The 13,514-nt window shown below is 43.4% G+C and overlaps 2 protein-coding genes across 2 annotated transcripts; one reads left to right on the forward strand and one right to left on the reverse strand.

Annotated features, from left to right (window-relative positions):
* The first annotated feature begins 983 nt into the window (after window positions 1-983).
* LOC140888880 (uncharacterized) lies at window positions 984-2,839 on the forward strand. The gene is made up of 2 exons (XM_073296584.1): window positions 984-1,965; window positions 2,040-2,839. The coding sequence occupies exons 1-2, from the start codon at window positions 984-986 to the stop codon at window positions 2,837-2,839; spliced, it is 1,782 nt and encodes a 593-aa protein (XP_073152685.1).
* An 8,844-nt stretch (window positions 2,840-11,683) lies between these two features.
* On the reverse strand, window positions 11,684-12,637 carry LOC140888882 (uncharacterized). Its single transcript, XM_073296586.1, has one exon. The coding sequence runs from the start codon at window positions 12,635-12,637 to the stop codon at window positions 11,684-11,686; it is 954 nt and encodes a 317-aa protein (XP_073152687.1).
* Between the last annotated feature and the right edge of the window lie 877 nt (window positions 12,638-13,514).

Consider the following 13,514-nt stretch of genomic DNA (forward strand, 5'->3'; position numbering starts at 1 on the left):
GAGAATACATTTGTAGCTAGTCACTGTAACAATAATAATGATAACGATAATTTATTCACAAGTGACCGATATTCGTGTTATATTGTTACTATGTTTTAATCATAAACATATCATATATATATATATATATATTTTTTTTTTTTGATATCCGGGGGAGGAAATCACCTCATCTCATAGATGACCCTAAGATAAAAGATCGATTCCTAACTAGCCAAAACCGTCTGGGGTTAGCTCGGGAGCTCGGCCAAGCTCTATCGCCGTAATGCCCAGCTCGGGTCGAGAGCTCGGGAGCTCGGCCAAGCTCTCTCATCATAATGCCCAGCTCGGGTCGGGAGCCTAGCTCAGTTCGGGTCGGGAGCTCGGGAGCTCGGCCAAGCTCTCTCATCATAATGCCCAGCTCGGGTCGGGAGCCTAGCTCAGCTCGGGAGCTCAGCTCGGGAGTTCAGCTCGGGAGCTCGGGAGTTCAGCTCGGCCCCGATGTCAGTAGGGGGTTAGCTTAGTAAATGGGTTGAACAACCTTGGGAGAGTGGCAATATAGAGTCTTATGGATGGTAGTTCAGCTCAGATCAATTATTATTACTTCCTTTGTCAGACAAGATTCGGGCGAGATCTCAGCCTAGATATTCGGGATCGTGATTTCGGGATTCTCGGGTTCTTGATAAGGAAGGAAGACGTTAAATACGGAGCTCTTTTCTATAAATATCAGGTTCACTTTCATTATTTGGATCCTAATTTTCACTCGTGTACACACATCACTCTCTATAGTTCGCTATCCTAGCATTTGACTTGAGCGTCGGAGGGGATACGCCGGAACACCTTCCGGCCCCCCTTTAACACTCTTGTTCGTGGTTTCAGGTTAGCAACAGGTCATCATTTATTGGAGGAGTTTTGTTAGCGCGGCTAATTAGCTCATCCAAGAAGATCACTTTATTGAGTTATATCAATTGGCGCCGTCTGTGGGAAATTTAAGCTAAGGCGTAGATATGGCGGGAAAAGGAAGAGGAAGAGGGAGGGGAGGAGGAAATGTGGTGGACATGACTGTAGATCAGCTCAGCCAGTTCATCACTCAAACGGTGCAAACAACCATGGGTCATAATCCACCACCTCCTCCCCCTCCACCTGGAGGTCAGCCAAACCAAATAGATGCGATGTGGGAAGAGATCAGGAGATTGGGTCGGCAAGTCGGAGGTCGGCCTGGGCCGATACAGAGGGAAAGCCCTTTTGCTCGGGCTATTTTAGATGAAGAACTCCCTGCGAATTTTAAGCAACCCACCTTAGGGGAGTATGATGGGAGCTCAGATCCAGAGGAACATTTGGGAAGGTTTGAAAATACAGCCCTGTTGCACAGATATACGGATGCAATTAAATGCCGGGTCTTTCTCACCACTCTGGTGAGATCAGCTCAGCAATGGTTCAACCTTTTACAGCCTGGTAGCATTCGAAGTTTCAATGACTTCAGCTCAGCCTTTTTACACCAATTTGCGAGTAGCAAAAAATATTTGAAGACCTCTCTTAGTTTGTTTAATCTGAAGCAATCTGAGGTGGAACATTTGAGGGAGTATGTTCAGCGCTTCAATACAGCAGCTTTGGAAGTACCTGCGGCCACTGTTGATACCTTGGTAAACTCTTTCACTCAAGGGTTGAGTGGAGGAGAGTTTTTCAAATCTTTGGTCAAGAAGCCTCCTTTGACTTATGATGAGCTCCTTAGTCGAGCTGAGAAGTATGTGAATTTGGAGGATGCACAGAGGCAAAGGAGACATGAAGGAACATCTGGGAGTAAGCCAAGTACCAAGATAGGAGCAAAGGTAGAAGGGAAGGCAGAAGTTGGAAGAAAAAGGGTTGCGGAAGAGATGAACAGGGCTAAGGGACCCTACCCTTACGTACCACTCTCGGTAAGCCTGGAGAAGGCAATGCAAGTCTGTGAGGATAGACGAGCGCTTGTGAGGCCTCGAAATGCTGAGAAAGGCCCGCGGTTATCGCCATCCGACAAGTTTTGCGACTTTCATCAGGAGCATGGGCATATCACTAATGACTGTCAGAGGCTAGGCGAGGAGGTGCAGAGAACTATTCTGAGGATGCTCGACTCAGGGCTGAGCTGACTCGGAGGGCGAATCCTCCTCGCCAAGGCCGAGCTCCTCAATGGAGGGATCAGGGAAATGAAGTAAGGGGAAACCAACCTGATCATCAAAGAAGAGCTCCACGAAATGGTCAGGAAGATAGGGTTGAGCAAATTGCAAATCACCCTCATAGGGGCATGATCAATATGATTTCAGGAGGCACTACAGATGGAGATTCAGGAAGGGCTCGCAAAGCTCACGGGCGTAGATTGGAAAATTTTGAGGTAAATTCTCAGCTTAGCTGTCCTACTGATCCGAACATTAGTTTTGGAAGGGAATATTTAAAGGATGTGGTGGTACCTCATAATGATCCCTTATTGGTCACCTTGACCATAGCCAATTATGATGTGGCTCGCATCTTTGTTGATACTGGTAGCTCAGTAAACATTATCTTCAAAGAAACCCTTGATCAAATGAAGTTGGAAGGATTTGAGTTGGACCCAATCACCACGGAGTTGTATGGGTTCATGGGTCATGTTTTGCAACCGTTGGGACAAATAGTGCTCCCATTATCTCTTGGAAATGAAGAGCAGAGAGTAACCAAAATGGCTTGCTTTACCGTGGTGGATGCACCATCCTCTTTCAATGGAATATTGGGGCGCCCTGCCCTGAGTGATTTCCGAGCCGTGGCATCCACCTATCATCAGAAGTTGAAGTTCCCAAGTGGAAGAGAAGTGGGGGTTGTTCGGGGTGATCAGAAGGCAGCTCGGTGTGTTATGTGAATGAGGTGAAGATTGATGCAAAGAAGAAGAGGAGGGAAGTAGGAATGGTTTCAATAGGTCGGACATCGAGGGTGTTTGGTCAGAAGGTGCTTCTGATGTCTGAAGAAGGTAATGAGAAGGTGGAATTAAGCCCGGGAGCTCAGATTGTTAAATTAGCTGCTGATCTCGTCCCATCAGTGAAGCAAAGATTGGTTGACTGCTTGAAGAAGAACAAGGATGTTTTTGCTTGGTCTGTGTCAGAGCTCAAAGGGGTTAGTGCGGAAATTATGGTTCATCGACTCAACACTCTTGCGGGAGTGAGGCCGATAAAACAGAAGAAGAGACACTTTAGACCGGAAAAGGATAAGGTTATTAAAAAAGAAGTGGATGAGCTCCTTGAGGCAGGACACATTAGGGAAGTGCAGTTCCCTACTTGGTTATCAAATGTGGTCTTGGTCCCTAAGAGTTCAGGAAAGTGGAGGATGTGTGTCGATTTCAGAGACTTGAATAAGGCATGCCCCAAAGATTGTTATCCAATGCCTCGAATCGATCAGTTGGTTGACTCTACGGCAGGTCATCAGTACTTATGCTTCATGGATGCATATCAGGGGTATCACCAAATTCCTTTGGCGGAGGAAGATCAGGACAAAGTAAGTTTCACTACCTCTCATGGAACTTTTTGTTACAGAGTGATGTCTTTTGGTTTGAAGAATGCAGGGGCCACTTATCAAAGGCTCATGGACAGAGTGTTCGCCTCCCAAATTGGCAGAAATGTGGAAGTTTATGTGGATGATATTCTGGTGAAGTTTCAGGATGATGTGGGATTGTTGGCCGACTTTGAGGAGACTTTTTCGACTTTAAGAGCTTATCAGGTGAAACTTAATCCGGAGAAGTGTGTATTTGGAGTTAGGGGAGGTAAGTTTTTGGGGTACATGGTTACTGAGAGGGGATAGAGGCCAATCCTGAGAAGGTGCAGGCTATCCGATCCATGTCTGCTCCTCGTAATCTGCAAGAAGTTCAGAGGTTGGCAGGAAGGATAGCAGCCTTGTCTCGATTTATATCAAGATCAGCTCATAGAAGTTTACTTTTCTTCAAAGTGCTTCGTAAAGCCAAGAAATTTGAATGGGATAATGAATACGGGAAGGCATTTGATGACCTAAAAAGCTATTTAGCTGAACTCCCTGTGTTGGCTAAGGCAATTCCTGGTGAACCATTGTACATCTATTTATCAGATTTAGAAGGGGCAGTCAGCTCAGTACTTATTAGGCAGGATGGAGTAGCTCAACACCCTATCTATTTCTTTTCACATGCCCTTAAGGGTGCAGAACTCCGGTATTCGGAGGTGGAAAAGCTAGCATTGGCCTTGGTTATGACAGCAAGGAAGCTCAGACCTTACCTTCTATCACATCCTATTATGGTACTGACCAACAACCCTATTGGGAGGATATTGACGCGAGTTGATATTTCAGGAAGATTGGTGAAATGGACTACGGAGCTCAGTGAGTATGACATCCAGTATGAACCAAGGTAAGCCATTAAGGCTCAGGAGTTTGCAGATTTCCTGGCCAAAACGATACATGTGGAAGCAAAGGATTTGTGGAAAGTATATGATGATTGCTCTTCTAATAATGAAGGATGTGGAGTGGGGGTGTTTTTTATCTCTCCTCGTGGAGATGAGATCAGATTGGCAGTTAGGTTGGATTTTCGAGCTTCTAATAACGAGGCAGAGTATGAGGCTGTGTTAATCGGCCTCCGAGCAGCTAAGCAAGCTGGGGCAGCTCTGGTGCATCTCTACTCTGATTCACAGTTAGTAGCTCAGCAGGTTAATGGAACGTATGAAGTGAAAAATGAGAAGTTGAAGGAATACATGAGGGCGGTAGAGGAAGCTCGGGGCCTCTTTGATGAGGTAATGTTTGAACAAATTTCGAGGGGGAGCAATGAAAAATCAGATTATCTTGCCAAGATGTCTAGCTCACTTCATAACTGGAAGAACAGAGACGTAGTCGTGCAAGTGGAATTAACACCTTCTACTGAGCTCACACCATTAGCTCAGGAAGAAAGTGACTGGAGAAGAGAGCTCTTGGAATACATGGAGAAGGGAGAGTTATCAAAGGATCCAAAGAAGGCATATCGGTTGAAGCAGATGAGTCTCCACTTTGTGATGGTGGAGAGAGTTCTTTATAAGAGGTCATTTTCTGGACCTCTTCTCAAGTGTTTAGGCCCTAAGGAAGCTCATTATATCTTGAAGAAGATACACGAGGGGTGTTGTGGCAATCACTTGGGGTCTTATTCTCTAGCCCGTAAGGTTCTCTTAGCGGGATATTTTTGTCCTACTATTTTGAAAGGTGCCATAGCTTTGGTGACTTTTTGTGACAGTTGTCAGCGACATAGCAGACTTCAGCATCAGCCAGCAGCGTTAATGAAAGGAATCGTGGCAGCGTGTCCTTTTGATCAGTGGGGAATGGATATTGTGGGTCCCTTCCCTCCGGCTCCAGCCCAGAAGAAATTTTTGTTGGTCGCTATTGATTACTTTTCTAAGTGGGTGGAGGCGGAGGCCCTGGCTCGAATTACTGAAGGGGAAGTGCTAAAATTTCTATGGAAGAATATAGTATGCAGATTTGGGGTACCTAGGAAGCTCATTTCTGATAATGGGAAACAATTTCAAGGAGCTCGGGTGCAAGCATGGTGTAAAGAGATGAAAATTCAACAGCACTTCACATCTGTCCATTATCCTCAAATCAATGGTCAAGTGGAGGTGACTAACCGGTCTTTGGTGCAAAGCTTGAAGACGCGCTTGGGAAAAGCCCAAGGAAATTGGGTGGAAGAGCTTCCTAGTGTGTTATGGTCGTATCGTACTACGCCGAGAATTGGGACCGGAGAGACCCCATTTAGTCTGGTGTATGGAAATGAGGCAGTCCTACCGGCAGAGATTGGAGAAGAGTCAGCTCGGATCATTTTCTATGATGAGAAAAATGGAGAAAGGAGAATGGAAGACTTAGATTTTTTGGATAAAAAGAGAGAAGCTGCTGCCATAAGAATGGAGGCGTACAAGAGTAGGATAGCTCAATCTTATAATCGTCGGGTGCGTAGGAAGGGATTCCAGGTAGGGGATTTGGTACTCAGAAGAGTTCAAGATGCGGTTGTAGGGAAGCTCGACCCTAAATGGGAAGGACCGTACAAGGTGGTGATGAGGCTCAGTTCGGATGCTTACTACTTAGAAGATTCAAAGGGGAAGATGCTGAAGAGACCATGGAGTGCTTACAATTTACGCAAATATTATTCTTAAATGTTGCAAGAACAATTTTCCTTTAAGTTGTAATTCATGCAAGTTGCATTTTATTTTTATCTATAAGCAGTTATTCTTTCAAAAATATTGATGAAAACACACCTTAGTCACGCCTCTTAGGCCCCTGACTTTGGTTCAGCTCATCACCTTAGTCACGCCTATTAGGTCCCTGACTTTGGTTCAGCTCATCACCTTAGTCATGCCTCTTAGGCCCCTGACTTTGGTTCAGCTCATCACCTTAGTCACGCCTCTTAGGCCCCTGAATTTGGTTCAGCTCATCACCTTAGTCACGCCTCTTAGGCCCCTGAATTTGGTTCAGCTCATCGCCTTAGTCACGCCTCTTAGGCCCCTGACTTTGGCTCAGCTCACTTCCTTAGTCACGCCTTTTAGGCCCGACTTTGGTTCAGCTCCCTACCTTAGTCACGTCACCTCGACCCTGAATTTTGGGCTCAGCTCAGTTACAGCACTTTGATTTCAGCCCTTAGCCCATTTTAGATACTCAAGTACAAATGGTGTTAGCAGGTTAATTAAACACGCACTTGCTAATTATGAGGAGTCACTTCACATTGCTCTTATTTAGATGAGCTGGGAGTCAAGGCAATTTGGTTTGGGAGCTCGGGAGCTCGGGAGCCCATTTAGGCGATCTGAGAACATATGTCAGGTCAGGTCGAAATTTTGGCTACGGCAGCTCAGCTCGGCTCCTGAAGCTCAGCTTAGTCCAATGCCTTCGGGTGTTGGTTTATTTTTAAATCAGTACTTTGCTCCCCTTAGGGAGCTCAGCTCAGTTCAACACTTCCGGGTGTTGGTTTATTTTTAAATAAGTACTTTGCTCCCATTAGGGAGCTCAGCTCAGTTCAACGCCTCCGGGTGTTGGTTTATTTTTAAGTACGTATTTTGCTCCCCTTAGGGAACTAAGCTCAGTTCAATGCCTCCGGGTGTTAGCTCAACTCAACACCTTTGGGCGTTGGTTTATTTTTAAGTGATAGACTTATCTCCCCTCATGGAGCTCAGCTCAGCTCAACACCTTCGGGTAGTTTATTTTTAAGTATGTATCTTTCCTTCCTATGGGAGCTGGGCTCAGCTCGCCTTCGAGTGTTAGTATTATTTTCGGTGTTTATCATACCTCCCCTTAGGGAGCTCAGTTCAGCTCAGCTCGTGTTTGAATATAAAGGAGATCAGTCTAACATACAATAGCGATAAGTAAATAATAAAGCAAAGGAACTTGCATAAGAAAGTAAAGAGTTCAGCGTTTACATCCACAAACTAGAATTAACTCTCATCCTCGCCCTCGCCCTCGCCCTCGCCCCGCTCAGCCTCGCCCTCACCCTCCTTGGCTGCCTCTATTGAGGTGAGAGAGAGAGCAAACCCATCCAAATCCAAAAAATCCACAGGGACCTTTTCAGGGGGGTAGCCTGCTGCCCTGAACTGTTGGGTACAACCCTCAAACCCTTTGGATAGGTAGCCATAGGCTTGGACAGCAACCTCATCCATGAACTCGTCCGAGTTTAGGAAGCCTTCTTTGAAGCCTTCAGCCCCCTTAGCCAGCTCGGTACGGGACGAATCTAACTCTTGGAGGGCTTGAGCAAGCTAATCCTGAGAACCTTTGAGCTCCCCCTGCAAAGCCTCCTTCTGCACCTCATAAACTCGGAGGTCATTTTGCAGCTTCAACCTCTCAGCCTGAGAGCCCATCCGCATTTCCTCCATTTGGGCTCGGAGATTGGCTACCTCCTTTTCATAACCAAGCTTTACGTCCTCTGCTAACTGATTAAGCTCAGCAAAATGAGCTTCATAATTTCGGGTATCCTTGGAAAATTTCTTTCGAGTCATGGAAGCTCGGAGGGACAGCTCGGCGTTCAGGACGGCGGCCTAAGAAAGAAAAAGAGTAAGTAAATATAAATATAAGAGAGGAACATAAAATAATGGCGAGGGGAAGGTTACCTCAGCTGAGGCAGTGTTAGAACGTTGCATCAGCTCAGTCCATCCAAGGTTCTTTACATAATCAGCGTCAGCCTGAGAGATCATATCCCGAAGGACTGACCCGGCATTTGGAGTAGGCCCAACCCCCACGATATGCAGGGCATCATGGTACATCTCAAATAAATTGGTCCTGCATCGGACCACAGGAGTCTGAGGTTTCTCCGCCCTGAACTGACGGAGGGGTGCCACTTTTGGAATAGAAGACCTCCCGGAGTCCAGCTCCACCACATCAAGGTACGGGCTTGATGTTGCCCGCCTTTTCGAGCCTTTGGATTGGGTTGTAGAAGGCTCAGGTTTGCCAGTAGCTCGGGGTGAAGGGGCTTTAGATTTGGCCTAGCTCCCTTCAGTCTTATAACCACCCGACGGGGTGGCCGTTTTCTTCTTCTCCAGCATTCTCTTCATGGCGGCGTTCATAACTCTTTTTTCTGCACAAGACAAAGGGAAGGTCAGGACAGTAAATGGTGAGAACACTAGTAAAGCAGAGAACGGGCGGGGGAAGGGCATACCTAAGTTTCCTCGGACAGAAACATCAGCCGAGCTGAGCCCATGATGGCAGAGCAAGTCTTCTGCCAGAAGGGCAGAGATATCAAAGCACCTTCCCCCTATGGCCCTTAGGGCTCCAGTAAACAGCTCCCCCTGATGGAAGCCCAGGGCAGGAACAGGCAGGAGAGGGAGGGTTTCCCTCCAAACTGAGCATATGTCCCAGATATCAGTAGGGTGAACAAAAAAAAGGGAGTTTTTCCAATTTTTGTTGGAACTGGGAGAGCCCTTAAAAAATTTGCAGTTAGGGCGGCAAGAGAAGTAAAAGGGGCCCTCCTCAGAATGTTTGGGGAGCAAAAAATTGCATATAGCAAAACAAGTTACTTCAAAACCTAAGGTTCTAAAAAGGACCACAAAGCTGCACAAGGTCCGGAAGGAATTGGGGGTAAATTGTCCTAAGTGGAGCTCGTAGTAGCGACTGAGCTATTGAAAGAGAGGGGGGAGAGGAAACCTAAGGCCAGCTTCTAGCTGATCTACATAAAAAGTATAATATCCCATAGGGGGATTGTCAGCTCGGTCATCGAGGTCAGGAAGGATAAATTCATAACCCTCGGGAGCATGAGATAGAGCCCTAATTTTTTCCTTATCCGAGGCATCTAGCTCAGATGAGTACAGGTCAAACCAGGGCACTGAGGGGGCCTCGGGGTTACTCCCCAAATCATCATCCAGAGCGAAAGTTGAGGCGGGAGCAGGATCCTTGCCCGGGGACTCTCCTGCTGGGGCAATTGCGAGTGAATCGTATCGATCCACCTCAGCAAATACCTCATCTGAGCTCTCATGATAAGGGCGGGATGAAGAAGCCATGAAGGGGGTTTAAACTTACTTGGGGAGCTCGGAAATCAGGAAGAAATTTTAAGCAGCAAGACAACTCAAAAAAGGGAATGGAGGAGAGAAAATCAGAGAATAGGAATCAGAGAAGGGTAAAATGAAATTTTACAGCGAGACCTATTTATAGAAAGCTCGAATCAATTCAGGCCGTTGATTTTAGGACAGTTGGACGGCTCAGATTGAGTGAAATTAGAAAAGTTATCGTTACATAGTACTTGTTAGAATGACAGCTGGGCTTGGTAGGGCACCTCAGCTCGGCATTCATTTAGGGTCATCTCAGAATAAAAACGAATTTCGAGTCTTTGACCTCAATTCGACTTTTATGGGAGGGACTTGTGATACCCGGGAGAGGAAATCACCTCAGCTCATAGATGACCCTAAGATAGAAGATCGATTCCTAACTAGCCAGAACCGTCTGGGGTCAGCTCGGGAGCTCGGCCAAGCTCTATCGCCGTAATGCCCAGCTCGGGTCGAGAGCTCGGAAGCTCGGCCAAGTTCTCTCATCATAATTCCCAGCTCGGGTCGGGAGCCTAGCTCAGTTCGGGTCGGGAGCTCGGGAGCTCGGACAAGCTCTCTCATCATAATGCCCAGCTCGGGTCGGGAGCTTAACTCAGCTCGGGAGCTCGGGAGTTCAGCTCGGCCCCGATGTCAGTAGGGGGTTAGCTTCGTAAAGGGGTTGAACAACCTTGGGAGAGTGGCAATATAGAGTCTTATGAATGGTAGTTCAGCTCAGACCAATTATTATTACTTCCTTTGTCAGACAAGATTCGGGCGAGATCTCAGCCTAGATATTCGGGATCGTGATCCCGGGATTCTCGGGTTCTTGATAAGAAAGGAAGGCGTTAAATACGGAGCTCTTTCCTATAAATATCAGGTTCACTTTCATTATTTGGATCCTAATTTTCACTCGTGTACACACACCACTCTCTATATTTTGCTATCCTAGCATCGGACTTGAGCGTCGGAGGGGATACGCCGGACCACCTTCCGGCCCCCCTTTAACACTCTTGTTCGTGGTTTCAGGTCAGCAACAGGTCATCATTTATTGGAGGAGTTTTGTTAGCGCGGCTAATTAGCTCATCCAAGAAGATCACTTTATTGAGGTATATCATATATATATATATATATATATCCATTGTTACAATTGATGGTCCAAATATACATCGGATCATGTGTATATATAGTATAACGAATATGTAATGAACTGGGATCTAATACGGGACAAGATCCAAATTCCACTCAACAAATGTATTAAGGCATGCACGACTCTTTCATGCATATATAGTTCTTAATTCTTATTGTTGTTATATATTACATACTTTAAAGAAATTTAGTATATACTCCCTCCGTTCTAATTATAGTGTCCATATTTTTTTTTTGTTTATCCCAAATATATAGTCATATATCATATTTAGTAATACTTGTTTACACTTTTTTTTACTAATATACCTCTATTAACTACACCGTGCAATAATTTTTTAATACATTAAATATGGATAAAATAGGAAGTTTATATAAAAATTACTTTCCCAATAAATTTTTTTTAATTCGTGTGAAACCTAAAGCAAGACAACATATGTGGGATGGATGGAGTATATAATTAGCGTGGTATGACCATCTATCTCCTCATTTGGACGCCACTAATTAAAACATTAAATGCTTGGTTTTATTTTTTACGATTTGGGAATACTTGGGGAGTGAATGTGAGAAAGTAATTGATATTTATTTGATACCCCATAACATAATTGACAAATTCAAAAAAAAAATGTACAACAAATTAATAGACAAAAATACTATTTTCCAAAAATAATATAGAGAAACCTTAAATTAAATATGATGAGATACAACTCTAACGACTAAATTCAATTAACGTGATCAGACATCTAACGACATTAAAATAAACTTTTTTAAAAAATTTTTTGTAATTTTAAATATGGGAAAATTGCAAATTTGGTTATGTATGTTTGTGACTTTGCGATTTTGGTCATCTATGTTTTCATATTTCAATTTTAGTCCTACATGTTTCGATTTTTTTCAACTTCGATCCATTTTGCTCGAAAATGCTACGTGGCACTGTACACGTCAGCTCCACACCAGCACTGAATTGGTGTCACGTCAGCGCCACGTCGAAAAAAGGACTAAAATTTCCAAAAAAATAAAGATAGCAGACTAAAACTAAAATTTGAAAATATAAATAACTTAAATCAAAATACCAAATATACATTACATATTAATTAATTCTTACATGTTGCTGCTATAAAGATGATGAGTGAAAATTCTTCATGATCCTTGTTCAACAATATCTTGTTCTCCTCCATCCACATTAATCTGCTGCAATTAATATCTCTTGATCTGGTCCTGAACATGAACACCCCATGTCCGGAATTATCTTGATTACACAACCAATCATGAACATTCCACATCAAATCAACCAGCAATCCATCCAAGAAAATCGTCTCGTTTCCCCGGAAATTCCACTGCAGACTCTTCACACGAATCACCGTCTTCTTATCGATGCAAACCGAGAGCACCGAATTCTTCATCTCTCCGCTTCTTCGTATCGAAATGTCGTGCGCAGCTCCGCTTTCGCAGAATCGGGCCTTCGTCTGATAATGCAGCTGCGAGTAATTGCCTGAAAAATGTTCTCTACGTGTGATCAACCAGAATTTCGCCGCCTCATCATTCTGCAGAAAGGTTAATTCACGAGCCTTATAAATGTGCTCTCCGAGAAACAATCCCAGCTCTGAGTCAAACGTGATGAAGATATAATACCCGTCGACCGGTTCGGGTTCTGCCACCGATCGGTACCGGGCCGAAGAAAAATCCCAGAAAACTTCGACTCGGGAGGCGTTGAATTCGAGTGATTTGCTCCCTTTTAGCTTCCTGAAGAGTACTCTGCAGGAATTCGTGTTGAGCTTGAAGGAGATTGACTGATCTTCATGAGTACCGATTGTTATGTTCAATGATCCCTGAGACGAAGTACTGTTCTTGCTCCATGTAACTGTGATCAAAATCTGCTCTTTAGTACTGGAGAGGATCGCTCTGTATAAACATGTGACTGTGTTTTGAGCCGAAGGAACCGAAATCGGAGAATTACAAGAAATGCTGCTAATTGAGTTTCTTGAACACGAAGTTTTCTCAGAGATCTGTACTGCAGATTCGGTTAAACAAGATGAGAGGTCTATCATTTTTCTACGTGCCAAGGGATTCTTGATCGAACTCGAAGAATTTGGAGTGAATTGAAGAAGATAACAATGGAAGAGAATCGGTTCTTTGTGGGGTTTTTTTTTTTTTTTTTTTAAGAAAATTAAATTTGGACAGTTCAAATGAGGCTGAGATATTGAAGCTCTTAATTTGTTTTTTGGAGAAACTGTCAAATGTATGGATACAAAAGAAACATAGACAAATAATAATAAATGTGGCCATGTAATGACAATAGCTGTCTATTGTTTGATATTTAATTTAAGGCTAGTCAAAATAGTCTTATAAGTTTGTTTGTTTTGTGATTTGGTCCTTTAAGTATCCAATTTTGGGTTTTGGTCATGTAAGTTTAGTTATATTTTGGTTTTTAGTCTTTTTTCATTTAAGTAATGTTTTTATAATCGAACCGTTGATTAAACCGATCTAACTTAAAAAAACAGTCCAACTGGTTGAACTGTTTTAACCTGATTTTCGGATCGAAAATTGTTTATATAATATAATCTAATATAATTAATAATATATTTTAAATTATAAAAACCTAAAAAATTTATATAAATAAAAATATATATATTTATCGTAGTTTAACTACATAAATATATTCAAAAAAATTATAAACTCTAAATATTTTCTGATGTCACATCAATATTATATGAAGAAATGACTAAAAACAAATTATAACTTAACTTATAGGACCAAAAGTCAAAATTAAATACTTACATGACCAAAATACAAAATGGGCAAATTTACAAGACCATTTTGAATATATTCCCTTAATTAAATTTAATTTAATTTATTATGTGTATTCATTTTTGTTAATTTATTGGATTTTTGTTAAATTCGGTTACCTAGGGATTAATGCTTGAC

This window comes from Henckelia pumila, chromosome 3 (genome assembly GCF_033568475.1).
Source record: "Henckelia pumila isolate YLH828 chromosome 3, ASM3356847v2, whole genome shotgun sequence".
Lineage (NCBI taxonomy): Eukaryota > Viridiplantae > Streptophyta > Magnoliopsida > Lamiales > Gesneriaceae > Henckelia > Henckelia pumila.

Excerpts from the sequence above, each read along its gene's own strand:
- LOC140888880 (XM_073296584.1), top strand. The coding sequence starts at position 984 with ATGGCGGGAAAAGGAAGAGGAAGAGGGAGGGGAGGAGGAAATGTGGTG. Across the intron at positions 1,966-2,039 it reads GCCTCGAAATGCTGAGAAAG|AGGCTAGGCGAGGAGGTGCA; the intron begins GCCCGCGGTTAT and ends AATGACTGTCAG.
- LOC140888882 (XM_073296586.1), bottom strand. The coding sequence starts at position 12,637 with ATGATAGACCTCTCATCTTGTTTAACCGAATCTGCAGTACAGATCTCT.